The sequence below is a fragment of the Canis aureus genome, chromosome 28 (assembly GCF_053574225.1).
Source record: "Canis aureus isolate CA01 chromosome 28, VMU_Caureus_v.1.0, whole genome shotgun sequence".
NCBI classification, from domain to species: domain Eukaryota; kingdom Metazoa; phylum Chordata; class Mammalia; order Carnivora; family Canidae; genus Canis; species Canis aureus.
In genome coordinates this window covers 40,939,665-40,954,471 of record NC_135638.1, presented here as the reverse complement: position 1 = coordinate 40,954,471, position 14,807 = coordinate 40,939,665, and the positions used below count along the sequence as shown (strand labels likewise).

The following is a 14,807-nucleotide window of genomic DNA, read 5'->3' as shown; positions in this document are numbered from 1 at the left end:
GAGGAGTGGAAGGGGCATAGTAGTTAAGATGGTGATGGCATCTGCACAGAGAATGAATGGAGTGAGGGTCTGAGGCATGTGAAGGTCTGGGGACAGGATGCTTAGACGCAGGCTACCAGAAGTGCAAAGGCACCTAGGGAGAACAGTGAGGTAGCTGGAATGGCTCCAGGGCAGGAGCCCTCCATTGAAAATATAGTAGGAGACCACAGTTGGAGAGAGAAAAAGGGGCCATTGAATGGACTTCAGAATGCACTGGGGGTTTGGGGCAAGGGAGGGGCATGACAGAATTTGTGTTTACAAATATACTAGATGTTGTGGGGGAATAGTCAGTAGGGGTCAAGAGTAGAAGAAAGCTAATGATTGAGGCAGGATGACTGAGTGGCAGCTTGATTTAGGTTGGCAAACACAGATGTGTGGAGAAGAGGTTATACTCAAGGATATATTTTTAAGTAGTAGCTGATAGTGCTCTAAGAGGGAAATTAAGAGTGGTTTACATCTTTTGACTGAAACACTGTACAGGGGTGTCATTTGTTGAGGTAGGGAAGATGAGGGAGGAGTGATTTTTAGGAGAAAACCAAGCATTTACTCAGATTATCTACCGGACATGCTGAGTAGACAACTAGAGATATAGACGAGAGATTGGGAAGGTGGGCATGTTAATATCCACCTGCTTAAAAATCTTCCAATGAATCCTCATGGCCTTCAAGACAAAATTTAAGCTCCAATCTCCACTGGACTTAGCTCCTCTAAGCACTTCCAGCTTCAACATCAGTCTCATACCACACTGAATGCTCTTCTAATAGTCTTTCTTTCTCTTTCCCCTCCCCACCCTCATGCATATGCCATTCCCTCATTTTTATTGCTCTTCTCCATTTTGACTTGACTGACGATTGTGGCCTAACAACTCAGATAAGCCTTCCTTGTCCTACCAGCCATTCACCAGTGATTCCATACAGCTGGATTGGATGCCATGGACTACTGCAACACTCTACTACACATATCTATGAACTTGGGCTCAAGGGCCTGCCTGCAGTACTCCATAATTGATGACTGAACTTGGACAACTTGTCCAAATTCTCTGAGACTCAGCTGCTTCATCTATAAAATGAGGATTAATAATCCTACATCCTTTATAGGATTGTTAGGGGGATTAAATGAAGTAATATGGGGCAGTACTTAAAATACTGCCTGGCATAGATGAAGCACTGAACAAGCCCTTACTATTACAGTAATACTTATCACACTGTTGTGTACTTATTTTCCCATTGGCTTTTCTCAGGAAAATATTAGCCCTTGAATGCAGACATGGAGCCTTTCATCTGTGTTTCTGGAATACATTATGCTTTAAGAATTGCTTTCTATATGAGTGGATGAGTTTGTGAATGGGAAAAAATAGCATTAGGCTATAGTACTACTATGAAATGAATCAGCAGGTTCTTCTTCAGTTGGTTTACTCAGAAGCTATTCTCTGTGGGTGAATGTAATTCATCTGATACTTCACTCACCAAACCAAGAAGTCCTGGGTTGCTTTTCCTATATTATATATGGGTCACTGTTCAGTGAAAGTAATGTCATTACCTTTGGATCAGGTAGACATGGTCCAAAAGCTTCCAGTAGAAGAGTCTCTTCTCTCACAGCCTGTTCATAGTCTGTGAAAGACAGCTTCCCATCATGGTCATGGTCCTAGGAGTTGACCAGCCATGTATCAGTCAACATGTACAACACTTATCACAAACAAACCTGTCTTTTCATGGTCAAGTGTTGACAGAAGAAAGACGTTGGAAAAATGAGAAACTAATGAAATTGAAAAGAATTTTTAATCTTATAATTAAAAAACACAATATAAGTGTTTTATTTCACCAAACAAGTAACTGATAGTTACTACAAGTTGAATTCTTAATTCTATCCCATTCTGGCCTATGAATGTCAATATAAAACCCTACATTTCCCATATTTACCATTTTTTTAAGTGTTATTTCAACCAAATCTTTAATTCCTTCATCAGGGTCTTCTTCAGATGGCTGTTTGAGAAGGCTGTTCTTCAACATATGGAACATTTCCTCCTTTGAAATGAATCCATCACCATTCAAATCAAACACTTCAAAGCAATCTTTTAAAAAAATAACCAATTATGAATTTGATACTATGACTAAGGGAACATTTGCTCTGATAAAATTTTCAAGGCCAAAGTCTGTATTGTGGATGTCCGTGTCAACCCTGCAGGACTTAGTGCAATCTAATTTCCATGGCCAATGTTTAATGTCTATTTGTTGAATATAGTCAACAACCCTTAGAAAATGGCTCCTTACACTCACTCAGCTATGAATAAGAAAGCCAAGGAACAATGATTTGACCATTTCATCTTAAAATTCTTAGAAAACTGACTGAAATATGATCCTTACACAGAGTTCATCAGAATGAATTAAGAATTAACTAAGAATCAGAGCACTTGAATCAGTGTTCTCTACTTCCATGGTTAACAATGCAGGTAATGAAATATGTAAAATATTTAATACCTTAATACATAAATGCATATGTCATAGCATATATTTAATGCTTATGCAGTCTTGCTTCACATGAATTACTCCTCAGAATCTCTTGATTTTCCTTTGTATTTATTTCTTTCAATCTTTATAACTGACTTGAATTTGCTCCATAGAAGAGGCTAATGGGGATTCAAACCAACCAACCGAAAGACAAACCTATTTCAATGGCCACATTGGAAGACAATGGACATAAGTTCTTTAGATACATTAATCCTAATGTAAAAAGTTCAGGACAACCTGAAATCTTACATTTCATTTTTTCTTCCAAAGTTCCTCGAAGAAATACTGATAATCCATAAATCCACTCTGATACGTTTACATAACCATCGTTGTCCTCATCAAAACCTCGGAATACTAAGAAAGAAGCACAACATAATACTTGTGCTGAATTTTTGTTCTCAGTAATATATTTACACTGGTTCTATTCACTTTTAAAATTTGGACAAAACTCCAGGATAAGATGGTCCACCATTCTCTTTTGACAAAGGAGGAAAACTAAGACATCATAACATTGGAAAGCTCTTTTATTTAAACTCTCACACTTTCTCTTCATATTTTGTAGAAACAAAGTAAGTTCTGAGTAATCAATGATTACTAATATGTGGATATATTGTATATTAAATGTGTTGATATGTTGACATAAAATATGTAATTTTATATTTTTCTTACTCAAGAAAATTAATGCTATTACATGATAAAGTTATAACTTAAATTTACTGAAATATTTTTGATGACATAAGGAAATCTATATGTCCTTTTAAAACCATTGTTTTCATTATTATATTTACTAAGTAGAAATAGAAATATTTTAGGTTTTTGGGTATAAAGTAAGGAAAATCTAATTATTCAAGCTGGACTTTGTCCTCTTCCTGAATACACAGAATAGAGTGGGTAGAGTCACCTTCACTATGACGCTTCCCTAACATACAAATTGATTTTTTATATTCAAGTGAAATTGGGAATTAAGAACATTAAGCTTCCTATCAAGAATATGTCTAAACTCCAAGATTTTTTTTCCCAGTTATGGCTGGATCTGGCCTATTTGAATATTGTATGTCTTCTTACCTCTGTCCATAATCATATCGTCTGTCATTCCAAATGTCATGTGCAGGATGTTTCGAAATGCATTGCGATCTAGTCCAATGGTGATACCTTGCCGCTCTGTTACTTCTCCCATCAAATTATAAAAAAGATCTATAAGACATTTCACTTCAAATTTATTAACTGTGAAGAAATAAGATATAACAAAAATGCATTTAAACCTTTATTTCTAACTTAAATTTTGCATTATTGAGTTTATAGACAACATCAAGGACATCAAATATTAGTTTTCAACAGAAGACTATCCTGTTTTAAGATTCGTGACCCTTAAATTAATAAAATTAACTAAATTAATAAAGGATGGCCACTACAGAGGTTTCTCTTCTAAAATATTCTCTTTCTCTAGAGCATTTCCTCCAAAGAGGAGTTGAATATTAAATTCAGTCACATTTAGGAAGAAAAGAGTAATAGCCAAGTTACCTGAATAACGATTATGAGGTCAGATGCTAAACTTTAAAGGCAGTAGAGGTGCAATCCAAAGTAAGCAAGGTAACGCTTAAGAATGGTAACTTTGCTTATAGGCGTTTATGATATTTACAACTACGCTTTTGCCTGGAGATAGATACCAGACTCCTGAACACTAGGCAACAATTTTAACTTCACATCAGCCTTAGTTAAATCAGTAAGCCAGATTTTGGACATCAGAAACCTATTTTCCAATAAAGAAGCATTTAACCATATTCCAGCACCCATTATGGTTCTTATTGCACCTGATGTGAATATTAACATGTAGGTATTTAGTATTTTGGAGGAAGGGAATTTTTATTGAAAATAAATATACGGACATATATTCTGGCCCATACACATAAATGCACAAAGAGTGTTTATAAACGCTGAGTTAAAAAAAAAACAAAAACAAAAACAAAACAAAAAAACCGCTGAGTTAATTATTTGTGCTCCAATTCCCATTTGAGGTACATAGGTGGAAGTGTTATTGCCTGCCATAAAAGTGAGTTTAAATATGAAGTATAGGTGGACGATGAGAAATGTTTTATTTCAAAAGTACTTTAAAGCACAATGATGAAATCTGTGTGTATATAAAGGATGACAGCAGATAGGAATGGAGAAATCATACCTCGATCTACAAGTCAAGACAGGCTTGAGTGTGATTTCTGGTTTGGGATACCACAATTTAGAAGGAATATTGAAAAATTTGGGGAAATAAATGATTTAGTAAAAAAAGTGGTTAAATAGTAGAAAACAATATAATGGTTATGATTTTAAAAAGAGCTGTTAGTTGATGTAGAAAATGACATGTCAGTTCTTAAAAAAAATTACACATAGAAGTACTGTGTAACCCAGTGATTCCACTTCTGGGTATATACTTAAAAGGATTGAAAGTAGGGACTCAGTTGTATATCAATGTTCATAGCAATATTATTCACAATAGCCTTAAAGCTGAAAGTAAGCTAAGTGTCCATCAGGAGATGAGTGGATAAGTAAAATGTAGTATATGCATGCAATTCAGCCTTGAAAAGGAAGGGGATTTTGACCCATGTTACAAGACAGATGAGGCCTGAAACATTCTGCTAAGTGAAATAAGTCAGATATAAAAGGACAAATATTGTATGATATCACTTATATAATGTATCAAGCATGGTACAATTCACAGATACTGAAAGTAGAATGGTGGTTGCCAGGGACTGGGGACAGGAGAAGTGAAGAGTTATAGTTTAATGGGCATAATTTCAGCTGGGAAAGATGAAATAGTTCTGGAGATGGATGTTGGTAATGGCTGCACAACAATGTGAATGTATTTAATGCCACAGAGCTGTACACTTAAAATGGTAAATTTTTGTTATATATATATATATATTTAACCACACACACACACACACACACATGCACACACACACACACAAACCTCCAAAAATAAAAGAGCTTGCTAGTAATTGGAGAAGAAAAGCCTGTATTTAAAATGATGCTCATGTATATGAAATTTTAGCAGAGAGGTTGTTTATTAGCCATATTTCCATCTTGGCTAAAATGAAAATTAAAGAATATTATCTTAATTTATTACCCAAAGGATCCAAGATTAGCCACAAGAAAGTTTTACTTGCTGAAATGTTTTTTAAATTCCAGAATAAAATACTAAATGAAATTAAGAGAAATTCAAGAATGGATTTTCATCTTTTTGGATTGGTCTAAGTGTGTTCTGCAGATCATTTCTGTAGAATGGTGGGCAATCACTTAAGGTATTTTTTTTCTCTGATTCTACAGAATTTATCCATTTCATCCTAGTGGGATTACAACTGGCAACTAAAAGGAAATTTGACTTTAGGGGAAAAGTTCTCCATTAAAAAAATTTTAATTATAATGCCCATGACTTGTAACTATTTCTATAGAATTTAACTGGTAATCATCAAGGTTTTTAAGGCCCACTTTAAGAATTTTACGTAAGGACAAAAATCAAAGACTTGACTATTTTTTACTGCCAGGTTTTCACTTATCTTTTAATACATTCACCTTTTGATTGCTCACAGAATGACTGTTTGCAATTCATGGTGTACTTACTGAACCGGTACTAAATCAAACTGTGTATATCAGTTATTGCACTGCTTATTCAAAATGTTCTCTAGATGTTTAAGATTTGATCTTTTCCTTGAAATGGATTTGGAGAAAAACAACAACAGAACAAGACCACATTATAATAACCATAATAATACCTTAATATATAGGATGACTTTCTTCTAAGAAGTTTGAGGCATTTATACACACCATAATTTTATTTACAGTGCCACTTCACCAAGGGGGCGCGTCCCACCACTCATTACATTCGATACTAAATACGCCTAGAAGGCACCAGATCCTATAAGCTCTAGAACTACGTTACACCTGTTCCTCCTTTGCACAGTGGAGGTAGTCCTGGAATTATGGCTTCTCCTAATTTCTCAAGTGGCCATTAGTTTGTAATCAGCAACACAATTTATAAGCTTGCTTGTCAGACAGTATCTTTCTCATTTTAAACCGTATCTGGGTTTCCTTGAGCAAGTACAGTTCTGTTTTTCAGTCTGGGTACAATTGTAAAGTCACCTATGAAATTCTAGGACTACGTCTTGGGACGTGTGATTGGAGCAGATATCTTTAATATGTGCTCATTTTGTCACCTACAAAGTCTCCTTTACCTCACAACCCCACCAGCAACTGAGCGGATTCTTTACTGCGTTTTGGCTTTGTGGAACTCTTTGGTCTCGAGACACATTCCCTTGCTCTGAGACGTGCCACTTCAACTCATCTTTCCTGAGGATGTTCAGCTACTGACAACCAATTTTCCCTTATGCACCTCCTGGTAAGTTTTCAAAACTTGGACCCTGCCGGTTTATTGGCACAACAAAGAGGGACACGTTGGCGGTGCCAGTTTCCTTGGGGCCGGTGGGGTTCAGTACTATCCGCGGCTACAACCACACCTGCTGTGACAGTGCGTCAATGACGTTTCTATAATGGAAAAGGTGCTTGGAAATAGAAATGGAAAGGTCTACAAGGGGAAGGTAAGATAAGGAGAGGGTTTGAGAAGCGACCCGGAGCCTTGTGGGAGCATACGGGTGCCGGGCGCCTGCAGTACGGTCCTTAGGGCCACGGGCAAGCAGGGCTGCGCCGCCCTACGAGCCAGGAGCCTCTGCTCGTCCAGCACTCGGTTCCTTACTTACAGTTCTTGCAATTTTTGGTCAAGGTGTCCGTCAGCTTCTGCAGCTTCTTGCGGTTCATGCCGGCTGGGCGCGGGCGGCGGCGGCGGCGGGGGCCCAGGGGCGCGCGGCCGAGCGGACCCTCGCCGGTCGGGACCCCACGCACGCGGGCGCGGTACCATGGCAACGCTGCGCCGGCCGCCCATTGGCTGGCGCGGGACGCCGCGGACACACGCACACGCACGCACGGCGTGGCCATGGCAACGGCGGTGCGGCCGCGGGTGGCTGCTGCCCGGCTCGCCGCCCCGCGCGAGGGGCCTCCCCGGGTCCGCAGCCCCCGTGACGGGCCGCACTGTGACGCAGGGCCTAGGAGCAGGGGGGACACGCGGATGGAGCGTCGCACCAAGCGAGCCTGGAAACCGCCTGGGAGGGCCGGGGCAGCTGGAGGAGCGTCGAGAGTCCGCAGGCGGTGACCCCCCAGGAGGGCTCGGCGGGAGGTGGGGGCTGAGGAGCTGGCCCCTAAAGCCGAACCACTCCTGGGTGTCCGCTTCTGCTCTGCTGCCTGGACGTAGCCTGGACCGAGACGCCCTTAGGATTTTGGTGGTGGTGTGGGAGCCAAAGTGACCTGGAACAGTTCTTCCCCGTCCCTCCTTCCTTCTTAGAGGTGGAAGTGAGGCGGTCGGTGGAATCCGGGGAAGGCCATGGGCAATGCTAAGCCAGTCAAACGGCAAAGTCCCCAAGAGCCATGTTGACAACTGCCACTTCTGTGTGGGGTTGCTTTTCGAAAACCTTCATTTTCTGAAAAATATCCTAGTAAATTTGGACCTTTACTTATTTGAAAGATGAGTCTGTGTCCTTTAACGTGGGAGGACTTTGTGCTCTTCTTAACCACAGATGGGACCCTCTTTGAATTAAGACAGCACTAAAATGGGATAGCTCAGCCGGTAGCACGAATCCTACAGTATTCTCCAGTGTGTCTACTTGTTTTATTTCAGATGGGAAAATGCTTTTGAAAACAAATTATTTCAGGGGTGCCTGGGTGGCTCAGTCGGTTAAGGGCTGACTCTTGGCTTTCGCTCAGGTCATGATCTCATGGTCCTGGGATCAAGCACTACAAAGGGTCCAGCTCAGCAGGGAGTCTGCTTGTTCTTCTCCCTCTGCCCATCCCCTCGACTAGTTTTCTGCCTTTCTCTCTCACAAATAAATAAGACGACAAATTATTTCATAGTATATGCAGTGTCATCGTTAGACTGAAAGAAAAATTCTGCCTTCCATGAGTAACAGTCCAGAATGAAATAGTTCCAGTATCGAGGTCTCTGAGTTTGTCTCCTTGTGCCATTTGTTTGTCAAATGAAGGTTTGGGCTGCTGTTGGAAACCTGAGTCAAGGATGCTCCGTGAAGGCAGGGACTGTGTTATCCTAAAGCAAATTCTCTGAGAACAGTTAACCAATAGGAAATGATAACGATTTTGAGTTTGCAACCATTCTCTGGTTACATAATACTCCTATAGGTCCTCTTGTCTAGCAGCTGTGACACTTCCAATCAGATTGTAGAGAAAAAAAAAAATGGAAAGGACCAAACATTCTAATTACACTCACCTGTGAAACCCTAGTGACCTTTGTTCAATGACAGTATTGTACAGTAAATATTTCATTTATAGAGATTACTACAGTACTCATTTTAAAAGGCAAGGACCCAGAAGAGTGGCTGTCAGTAGTAAATAAGAGAAGCCATGGGCCCCACCTGTCTTTGTGCTGGCAGGTCTGTTAAAAACCATGCATTAGGTGTTCTGATCAGATTCTGTGCTGGCATGTCTTAGAGAGCAGGTCTCCACCAGTGGGAAGCACACGGATGGGCATGTCCAGGTGTTTTCACAGACATCATACCCTGAAAGCTTGTTGGTGAGCATCTATGGCTGGGCTAATCAGCTCTTCACAAGCTTCAGGCTTGGGACCCAGCAGCCATCTTCCCTTAAAGTAGAAAAAAGGATGTAAGGAAAATACCACAGAAGACTGAGATTGAAAGCGTCAAATCTTTTCTGCCAGGCAAAAATCCTTTAATCTGCTAAGAACATTTTGTGGTACTCTTTTCCCGTTTCTCCCCTTCCTCAAGTTCTTTCTTCTTTTAGTGAAAAATTTCCAAATGCATTGTTATGTGAAACTTACTTCTCTAAGAGAGTGGACAAAGTCACTCATCATACTGGAAAACTTCAGTGCGTTCATTACATTCTTGTGAAGTTTTGAACTTAATATTTTTAGACTTCAGAAACAAGCTATAGGCCTGATAGTGTTAGTTAATCTCATTTCAAAGCAAATTGAAATTCCTATTTGTAGTTTTCAGTTGCTTGTGTTGAGTAGACACAGGATCACTTCCTCCCTCATGGGCTTTTTCAGAGTAAGTAATTAAGCCTGAACAGTTACCTCATATCAAATCAATCAATAGTAGGATAATAAAAAACCCTATTTAATCTGTACTGTATGCAAATTTTACTCTGCATGATACAATCACAGAACTTTCCAAAATTCCACTTTGTAACGGATGTTTTTATAAATATAAAAGTACAGTAAAGTGACTATCAATGCTATAAATGTTTCCTTTAATTTTTCATGCAAAACTGTCTTCCCTTTGACTCACAATTAATTGGAGTTTTGCCATGATAAATAGCTTGAGTCTTGAATTGATTAAAGTCTTTTACTTCATGAGGACCTTTTATGATAAAGGTGTTTGGAAGCAGTTTAGGAAATGACATCATAGAATTGATTTTCAAGTCAATTACAAACCTTTAGTGTAAAGGTTAGTTATCTACATAACAAATTCAATTTTACCAATTTTATTGTGTAGAGAGAATGATGAGAAATTTGGAGGTGATTTTAGCCAACTGTTTGGGTGGTTGAATCTCTACTACTCTCTCTTGCCACTTGTCTTTGCTGCTACCCTGTGTGACAACCTGCCTTCAGTACCTCCAGCCACCCAGCTGTCTGCCCCAGAACTCTACATTCCTGACCCATCTCCAAAGGCAACTCTTGGGAGAGTTTTTTACTTCCCTGTGTAAAGTGAATCCTTCTCTACCCAACCGTCATTCTCTGCCTCAGGACCCCAATTCCTTCTAGCACTTGATACCATGATTACTTTCTTTCTCTGATCTCTTCTCCCCACTAGACTGTAAATTACATAATCTCTCTCTCTCTCTCCCTATATTCATGACTATTTTTGTTTCTGGATTTCTGTATCTATCATCCCTCTGTCTATATCTTTGAAGTTTGGTTAACACGGTCCATGTTCTATTATTTGTGCTAAGGGAGGGGGAGCATGAGAATTTGCCTCAGCAAGGATGAGTTCTCAGTTCCCTTGCAACAACCCCATTGTGGAGAACCCCTGTGAAGGCATAGTAAATAAAAAAATAAAATAAAATTTTGTATTCCCAAAATATACTGACATTTATTGGTGTTAACATATTTCTAGATAACATTTAAAAAATATGATCAAGTGACTGGTGGATAAATGTAAATACTTAAGGTTTACTAAGGATAATATTCTTACATCTTATGTAGTTGTGAATTAAGATGTGATACATGAGAAGTAATCATTGCAACAGCCATTATGTCAGCAGGTTGAATAAGAAAGCTGTTTCTCTGCTTCACAGGGCCAAACAAGAAATCCCATGGGTCCTGCCATGCTCCTTTTTACTGACTGCTGGGTCATGGGTACCCAGGGCTAGGTCATGGCAGTGGTGTTATTTGGTTATGAACGGGGCCAGGTAGTTCCAAGGGAACCAAGAGTGCCAGGTAGCTTTCTGGAGCAACCAGGCCTGGCACTACCTGGCTCTGTGAGCCGATGCTGACCAGAAAATGACCTGGACCAGTCCAAATATTTGAGACCAGGCCCTGGAACCACATTCTCAACCATTGTTCTTGATCACTCAGAGGAAAGGAAGCTCCTAGAATTGACTATCTCCAAATGATTTTACCCCCATCAACTCTCTTTCTTAGCCTAGATTTCTCTGACCCCTTTGAACCATGCTTAACAAATACTTTTTCAATTGTGAACATTTACCTTACATGATCCATCATCTGTGCACACAGCCACCTCTTCCCATGTCTCCTTTGAAGCCTGCTTCTTCTGTACATACCCCACAGCACAGGTTGCCCATGTTTTCATACCCACTTGTTTGCAGCTGGAAGGAAATCAATCCTGTTGGCCTGCATCATCTCTTTCTTCCTTTCTTTATCAGCTTTCTCAGAAAGTGTGGGCTGTGCTCACTGCCTCAGTGCACACCTCCTGTCTCATCCATCTGTTCTCTCTCAATAAGCTCCTGCATTAGCCCACTGTTTTCCATCCTGAGCTTCTCCAAGCCATCCAGAGAGCTGCCAGAAGGATTTGTACAAATCCAACCATGTCTACCTTCTGCTCCATATTGAAATGCCTTCTCACTGCCTGTAAGACAATGTCTATGCCCATATAGTACAGTTTCTATAGTTCAAGGTCTCACCTCTGCCTGCTGTGTAAGCCTCTTCTCCAACCAGCCCCTGTGTATTTGATGTCTGGAGCTTAAACAGCCATCTTAGACTATGTGGATCACTGGGAACTTGGGGCTACTCAGAGTGGAGGGGCAAAGTAGAAGGGGCTGTGTCTCTTACACAATAGGCACTCCTGGACAGAAATGTAGCATGAGGTTCTCTCAGGGCCCCTGGGTGGCTCAGTCGGCCAAGCAGCTGACTAGGGCTCAGGCTGTGGTCCCAGGGTCCTGGGATCAGGCTACCTGCTCAGCAGGGAGTTTACTTATCCCTCTACCTCCACCTCCCCCACCCCCTTCTGCTTGTGTTCTCTCTTTCTCTATCTCAAATAAATAAATAAAATCTTAAAATAAAATAAGCTTCTATCTCATTTATCCTATTGATATTTCAGGGTTTTCAACTACTTTCATTCATGCCTAATCCTACAAACATAAGTTTTAAAATAAGAAAGTTGGACTTCATTTTCTTTAAGGATCCTTCTGGCTTTGTGATTCTTGAAAACAAAAATAAAATTTGATTTTCATCTATTCTCACAGCCTCTTCACTAGGCTGAACCTTATAAAAATTTTAGCAATTGATCTTTTTTGACCTACAAAAAACTGTGATCTCTCATCAGTCTAAAGTGTCATGATATCTTTTTATGTTAGCTTAATATTTCAAATTAACTAAGCAAAGCCAAGAGTCCATCTGCAAATTCAAAGTGGCTACATTATCCTTTAGCCATTCAAATTCCCTGTGATTCTCATTCCAGGTTTGTGCTTTGCTGTTGGGAGGAATTTGGGATATTTTTCTTTTAACTTGTCTCCCATATTGGTGGGTAATATACCAAATGGCTGACCTGGAACAGGCTGTACCTTGAACAGGCACTGATATATTTTCACTGTTAGGGGATGACAAAACCGTGGTGATGTATTTTCTGTATTTTATTTTATTTTATCTATTTTTTTAAAAGATTTTATTTATTTGAGAGAGACAGAGATAGTGACAGAGATAGTGACAGAGATAGTGAGAGAGCATGAGCAGGGAAGAGAGTGAGCAAGGCGGAGAGGGAGAAGCTGAGCAGGAAGCCTGACTCCAGGTTCCATTAGGACCCTAGGATTATGACCTGAGACAAAGGCAGATGCTTAATCGACTGAGCCACCCAGGAACCCATATAATTAATATTCCAATGGGTAATTAAGCCACTCATGACACACTTTGTTTAACATTTTGAGAATTACAGCCATGTTTAAAGAGAACCCTTCCTGCACTGATCTAATCTTTAACATGGGGTTACATTTAGGAACATCAAAAGGACATTGTCTTTGTAGTACTAGAAACACAAGCAAATCAAGAAAGACAATTTCACACTCAAAAATTCTAGAAATAATTTGGGCAGCATTATTATCCTTGTATTTGTGGATATTGCTTCATTCTATTTCAGGGAGAAAGACTTTTCTTTTATTAAAGATACAAATTTTAGAAAAGTCATTGAGATCTGTTTCAATGTGGCACACTTGTTGCATTTATTCATTCATTTAATCAATATTTTGGGTGCTCATATGTTTCAATCGTACCACATTAGGTACTCATGAATTCTGCCCAGTTCCTGCCTGTTGGGCACTGACCATCCTGCTGTAAAGTCACTGGATAAAGAGAGTTATGTGCTAGTCTGGGAAGACTAAGTTGTGCGGTTCCATAAATAAATTCATTCTCTAGATGTGCTAATCCAGGCAGTGTTTCCTAAAATACAGAGTTGCAGGGGCTCAATTTGTTCACTCATTCAAATATGATGAGATATGACCTATATTATTATAAAAGTATTAGTTGTCAACAGAAGTGAGTAGCACAGACTTAAAAAAAAAAAGGAGGGGGGTTTCTGGGTAGTTCAGTTGGTTAAGCATCTAGCTCTTGATTCAGCTCAGGTCATGATCTCAGGGTTCTGAGATTGAGCCCCGTGTCAGGCCTTGTGCTGGCTGTGAAGTCTGCTTAAGATTCTCTCTCCCGGGCAGCCCAGGTGGCTCAGCGGTTTAGCGCCACCTTCAGCCCAGGGTGTCATCCTAGACACCTGGGATCAAGGCCCACATGGGGTTCCCTGCATGAAGCCTGCTTCTCCCTCTGCCTGTGTCTCTGCCTCTCTCTCTGTGTCTCTCATGAATAAATAAATAAAATCTTTAAAAAAAAAAAAGATTCTCTCTCCCTTTGCTCTCTGCCTGACTCTCAATCTGGCTCTCAACCTGACTGTTGCTCGCTCTTTCAAAAAAAAAAAAGGAAAAGAAAAGTGAGTAGCACAGAGAGATAGGAGATCCTAGCAATTCTTTCCAGAGATCACTGGTGGGATATCACAATTCATCTGTCAGGGAGCAGGTTGGGCTACAAGTGCATGGTTTTGATTATTCATACTCCCATTCTTCTCTCTCATCATCTTAAAGGCAAGGAGTAATGGCCAGTATTTGGAGAAGATGACGAGAGAGGGTTGTGTGCTTACATGTTATTCACTTGCTCAGTTGGTCAGCAGCCACATATCGAGCCCTTACCATGAACCAACATCGGTTGGGATGTGGAAATATAACATGAAGGCATTGGTCCCTTAGTGAAAAGACAGATGTTGGATAAATACTTGAAAGTGTAGGTAACTACAAGCTGTGCAACATGTTGTGAAGGGAAAGTGCAAGCAATTCTGGTTGAGAGCTGGTGAGAGGACATAGCTACTTTGTATTAAAGTAACATTCGCTGGCAAGAATGAGTACCAGTGACCAAAATGCAACCACCATCAGCCTAGTGCTCTGGGACTCAGATACATCTGAATCTAAGGTCTGCCCTGTCATTAACTAGTGAGTGATCCTGGCACTTTTCAAACCTTCCCATGCCCATTTGCCACATTGGACAATGACCAAATAAATAGTGCCCATCTTGTATGGTAGCTGGGAAGACAAAGTGGAGGGATGACTCTGGAGCAATTAGCCTGTTGTCTGGCACACAGTAGATTGCACTCAGTGCTCCTCCATTTGCAGCTCACATAATCAGTGGTAGTCTGTGTGTGG

At 40.2% G+C, this 14,807-nt stretch overlaps 1 protein-coding gene and 1 long non-coding RNA gene across 14 annotated transcripts in view; one reads left to right on the top strand and one right to left on the bottom strand.

The window, feature by feature from the left end:
- Positions 1 to 7,452, bottom strand: part of CLXN (calaxin) — a 22,261-nt gene extending 14,809 nt beyond the window's left edge. For 8 of the 10 annotated variants that reach the window (XR_013367457.1, XR_013367459.1, XR_013367458.1 and 5 more), the window contains exons 1-5: positions 7,295 to 7,452; positions 3,612 to 3,770; positions 2,796 to 2,900; positions 1,959 to 2,110; positions 1,579 to 1,683 (exon numbers count right to left, since the gene is read on the bottom strand). Coding sequence is in view for 5 of the 10 variants with exons in the window: in XM_077876988.1 (XP_077733114.1) it covers positions 1,579 to 1,683; positions 1,959 to 2,110; positions 2,796 to 2,900; positions 3,612 to 3,770; positions 7,295 to 7,352 (579 nt within the window). In the remaining 5 variants the exon portion in view is untranslated. Of the gene's footprint in view, positions 1 to 1,578; positions 1,684 to 1,958; positions 2,111 to 2,795; positions 2,901 to 3,611; positions 3,771 to 6,772; positions 6,919 to 7,294 lie in introns of those variants that run through there. The other 2 variants (XM_077876991.1, XM_077876990.1) reach the window with 2 other exon arrangements.
- Positions 6,512 to 14,807, top strand: part of LOC144300673 (uncharacterized) — a 25,331-nt gene continuing 17,035 nt past the window's right edge. For 2 of the 4 annotated variants that reach the window (XR_013367466.1, XR_013367463.1), the window contains exon 1: positions 7,000 to 7,135. This is a non-coding gene — a long non-coding RNA (uncharacterized LOC144300673). Of the gene's footprint in view, positions 6,937 to 6,999; positions 7,136 to 7,524; positions 7,740 to 14,807 lie in introns of those variants that run through there. The other 2 variants (XR_013367464.1, XR_013367465.1) reach the window with 2 other exon arrangements.